This window comes from Microtus ochrogaster, chromosome 7 (genome assembly GCF_000317375.1).
Source record: "Microtus ochrogaster isolate Prairie Vole_2 chromosome 7, MicOch1.0, whole genome shotgun sequence".
Taxonomy (NCBI): Eukaryota; Metazoa; Chordata; class Mammalia; order Rodentia; family Cricetidae; genus Microtus; species Microtus ochrogaster.
In genome coordinates this window covers 78,576,411-78,580,830 of record NC_022014.1, presented here as the reverse complement: position 1 = coordinate 78,580,830, position 4,420 = coordinate 78,576,411, and the positions used below count along the sequence as shown (strand labels likewise).

Genomic DNA, 4,420 nt, shown 5'->3' with positions numbered 1-4,420 from the left:
CCATGTGGGTGCTGGGAATTGAACCAGGGTCTTCTGGAAAGGCAACCAGTGCTCTTAACCACTGAGCCATCTCTCCAGTCCCTTGGTTTTTTTTAAGGTAAAAGCTTACTATGGATCACTGACTGCTCTCTGCACAGAACAAGCTGGCCTCTGATGGGATTAACTGCCCACATCACCACACTCCTCTTCAGGCAAGACCTTGCTTGCTATGTAACCTAACGGCCTCTGCCTCTCCATTAAGTCAGCTTACAGGAGTGTGGGTGAAATGCTGAGCTGCGCAGAGGTGAAGGTTATGCATAGTCACGGGAAACAGCAAGCTAACAAACAAACCGGCAAACCACAGACCCTGAACAGAGAGGACAGACACTGGATGGGTCACAACTTAACTCAAGATCAAAGGAATAACCCCAATTAGTGAGGGAGTGTGTCGCCAGACCTGATGACCAGCCACAGCCTTCTTAGGCCTTCTGGGCCGTACATCATCTAGTCCCTTCTAAAATCACTTCCACTTGAATTACAGACAGTACATACATTGAGCATTTTCTTTTATGCTAGTTGACTGTTTCTCAGTATTTTTTCTTTTTTTTTCCTTAACGTGTGTGTATGTTTTGCCTGCCTGTGTCTGTGCACCATTCATGCCTGATGCTAGCAGAGGCCTGCATGAGCTCTGGATCCCCTGGAACTAGAGGTACAGAGGCTTGTGGGCCATCATGCTGAGAACTGAACCAAGGTCCTATAAAAGAGCGTCAGTCGCTGGGCGGTGGTGGCACACGCCTTTAATCCCAGCACTCGGGAGGCAGAGGCAGGCGGATCTCTGGGAGTTCGAGACCAGCCTGGTCTACAAGAGCTAGTTCCAGGACAGGCTCCAAAACCCCAGAGAAACCCTGTCTCAAAAAAAAAAAAAAAAAAAAAAAAAAAGAGCGTCAGTGCCCTTACTTGCTTAATTAGCCCACACTGAAGCGCCATTTACCTAAGTTCTTAGAGGCTCTCTATGTAACTTCTTGTGGTAGCTGATGAGATGGCCGTTTCTGTGGCTGCTCTGTCCTGATAGTGACACTGAAGGGCAGCGCAGCTCCAGCCTCTGAGCACCAGCGCACAGCACAGCAGAGAAAGGACAGAGGCTGACGGGGGCGCAGTGATGCTATGACAGAGTTAGCCTGAGCGGAACAAACAAACTGGGCTTACCTGGGGCTACTTCAATAAAAAGGATCTCACACAGGTTCCAAATGAGCTCCATGGCTGACAAAATGGAGACCTACAGAAGAAATGGAGACAACACTAACAGAAAATATTACTGAAATCTGAATGCAAGGCAAAGAAATATAATAGAGCCTGAGTCACAAATCCAACAGTCACTGATACTCCTATGGAAGATTTCCCACCAGACAGACCAGGATTGGAATTTTGATGGGAGAGAAAAACCTGGGTGATGGTGGGACACACTTTAATCCCAGCACTTAGGAGGCAGAAGCAGGAAGATCTCTGTGAGTTTTGACCAGCCTGGTCTACCGAGCTAGTTCTAAGACAGTCAAGACTTCACAGAGAAATCCTGTCTTGAAAAACAAAACAAAACAAAACAAAGGAAAACCTGCAAAATTCTAACACATGAATTTATTTTGATATGAATTAGAAAAGTAAACTAGCATAACATACTTATGCTCTTGACAAATTGTGCTTAAAGAAGGAGTGTTATTTGAGTAAAAGGAAGAAATAATTTTGAGAAACTTTTTCAATAAATTAGATAAATAGGTAGGGAGATAAATAGATACGTAGGGAGATAGATAGATAGATAGATAGATAGATAGATAGATAGATAGATAGATAGATAGATAGATATAGATAGACAGACAGACAGACAGACAGACGTGGAGATGGATGGATGAATGTATGGACGGATGGACGGACGGACGGACAGACAGACAAGCAGAACAAAATTGCAAAGTTGGAGCAAGAACACCTATGAACTTGCACTATGGAGACAGAGGCAGGAGTGTCACGGGTTCCATGCCAGCCCGGCCTGTAACCCCAGCACTTGGAATGTGAGGGTAGGGGATGAGGACTTCCAGGGCAGCCTGAACTATATAAGATACTATTTAAAAAAAAAGAAAAAAAAAAAAAGGAAAAGGAAAAAGGTTCATGTGCAATGGACTGAAGCTTAGGAAACAAGCCATTAAAGGTTGAGTCCAGGGCTAAAGATCTCAGTCATGAAGAGCACTGGCTGCTCTTGGAAAAGAACTTGGTTTGATTCCCAACACCCATGCGGTAGCTAACAACCATCTGAAACTCCAGTTCTAGAGGATCTGACAACTGCAGGGATGGCACACACACAATCACAGACACACATGCTTCAGGGGACCTGGACCCTGTCCTTAGGAAAATGAAGTCGTGCCCCACCCCCACCGTCACCATGCTTCAGTTCAGACAGACATTATCACTCCTTGAACCTTGCTTCACAGGAAAATAGACCGTGCCAGTCTGAGACAGGGCATTATCCCTGGGATCCCACTAAGGAAAGAGAGCCCTGTATGTCACCTTATATCCCTACTGAATTGTAACTGCTTGCTACTCAGCAGAAATGCCAAGTTCAGGAGCCTAAACAGTAGTCCCAACAGCTCAGCTCTCCGCCTCCAATGACAATGCATCAACACCAAGGCTCAGGACTCATTTTCCCAAAGAAAACGAAAACAGATCCTGGGTTCCAATGAGCTAGACCTTGAAGAAAACACCAGCACTTTGGAAACCACACTTGCTACCCCAAACAGCTGCTAGTCTACCTGGAAAGAAGAAACTTGCAACAGTGACTCCAAAGCCACCCTAGACACCGAGGACACAGAAAGACACAATGTTGCCAATGAAAACAGCTACCCTTACCTGGCTGCTGAACTGCCGGCCACTGGCTGTGTCTTTAGCAGCAACTAGCAGAATACAAAGCATTTCAATTGAGCACTCAAGCTGAATTGATTCTAGTCAGTCTACTAGCCCCACTAAGCTCAGCATGGCTTTGTTTCCTCTTGTTTCTTTTGACACCCACCCATTTTCTTTGGAAATGTTTATACATCACATCAAACCAAGGCCCCACTTTGAACTGCACAGTAGCCTCCTTAAAGGCCTCTAGAAAACAGCACCCGATACTTTCTTCAAATACATACAAGGTCCTTACCTGCAACCTGGTGCATTTCCTCCATACAGGCCCGGATGACAGAGCGGTAATTTTTACTCACTCGAACCAACCTGCAAAGAAATGAAATGACATACAAGAAGACATTAAAACAAAATGGAAAAAGCCCAGGTGGTGGTAGCCTGTCTTTGATCCCAGCACTCAGAAGGCAAGAGACAGGTCTTGCTATGCAGCTCTGGCTGCCAGCTCGTTTTTTTTTGTTGTTTTTTTTTTAAGATTTATTTATTTATTATGTGTACAGTATTCTCAGTATTCTGTCTGGATGTATGCCTGCAGGCCAGAAGAGGGCACCAGATCTCATTACAGATGGTTATGAGCCACCATGCAGGTTGCTGGGAATTGAACTCAGGACCTTTGGAAGAGCAGGTAGTGCTCTTAATCACTGAGCCATCTCTCCAGCCCCTGCCAGATCTTAAAGAGCCACTTGCTTCATTTTCAAATCCCGCAAAAATGAAATCTACTTCAAGGGCTTATTTAGCCTTCCATTTATTTATTTATTTATTTATTTATTTATTTATTTATTTATTTATTTATGGGGGGAAGAGGATGGGCACATACAAGGGACACATACAAATGAAGCAGGAATCCAAATAGAAAAGCTCATAAACCCAGTAAGTCTTCCAACAGTATTTACACAATCAAGAAGTCTCATCCTGGAAAAGACACAGGAGCACCAGGAGTCCCGTCATCCTCTGTCACTCACAAGGATAAGGATGGATTTTACTTCATCACGGACTTCAGCATCTACCAGCACCCTACTTACTGAGCTTTCCTGGATTTTCCGGTCAATTCCTCCTCAATCCTTTGCAAGCCAACGAAGATTCCATGGGATTCATTGAAGAGTTTTCTCAAAATCTGAGAGTAAACATCTGCATCTTTCCGTACGATATAGATAAAGGGGCAGCTCGGCGCCATCTCTGATTTGTCTGCAACAGAACAGGAAAAAATTAACATCTACCATTTCCCCAAAAGAGAAACCATTCTTGTATCTCATTCTTTGATTAAACTGGCTGAGCTTGGAGGCACATGCCTGTGTACTCTGCACTTGGGAGATTAAGGCAGGAGAATTATAAAGTACAAATTACTAGTCCACATACTGAAATCCAGGCAGCTAAGCCTATCTTTTTTTTAAATATTTATTTATTTGTTATGTATACAATATTCTGTTTGTGTGTATGCCTGCAGGCCAGAAGAGGGCACCAGACCCCATTACAGATGGTTGTGAGCCACCATGTGGTTGCT

At 44.3% G+C, this 4,420-nt stretch overlaps 1 protein-coding gene across 1 annotated transcript in view; it reads right to left on the bottom strand.

The window, feature by feature from the left end:
- Window positions 1–4,420, bottom strand: part of Nup85 (nucleoporin 85) — a 21,712-nt gene that overhangs the window by 12,550 nt on the left and 4,742 nt on the right. The window contains exons 2-5 of the mRNA XM_005350728.3: window positions 3,942–4,104; window positions 3,161–3,231; window positions 2,872–2,915; window positions 1,186–1,255 (exon numbers count right to left, since the gene is read on the bottom strand). Of these exons, the coding sequence (XP_005350785.2) occupies window positions 1,186–1,255; window positions 2,872–2,915; window positions 3,161–3,231; window positions 3,942–4,093 (337 nt within the window). The 5' untranslated portion in view covers window positions 4,094–4,104. The remainder of the gene's footprint in view (window positions 1–1,185; window positions 1,256–2,871; window positions 2,916–3,160; window positions 3,232–3,941; window positions 4,105–4,420) is intronic.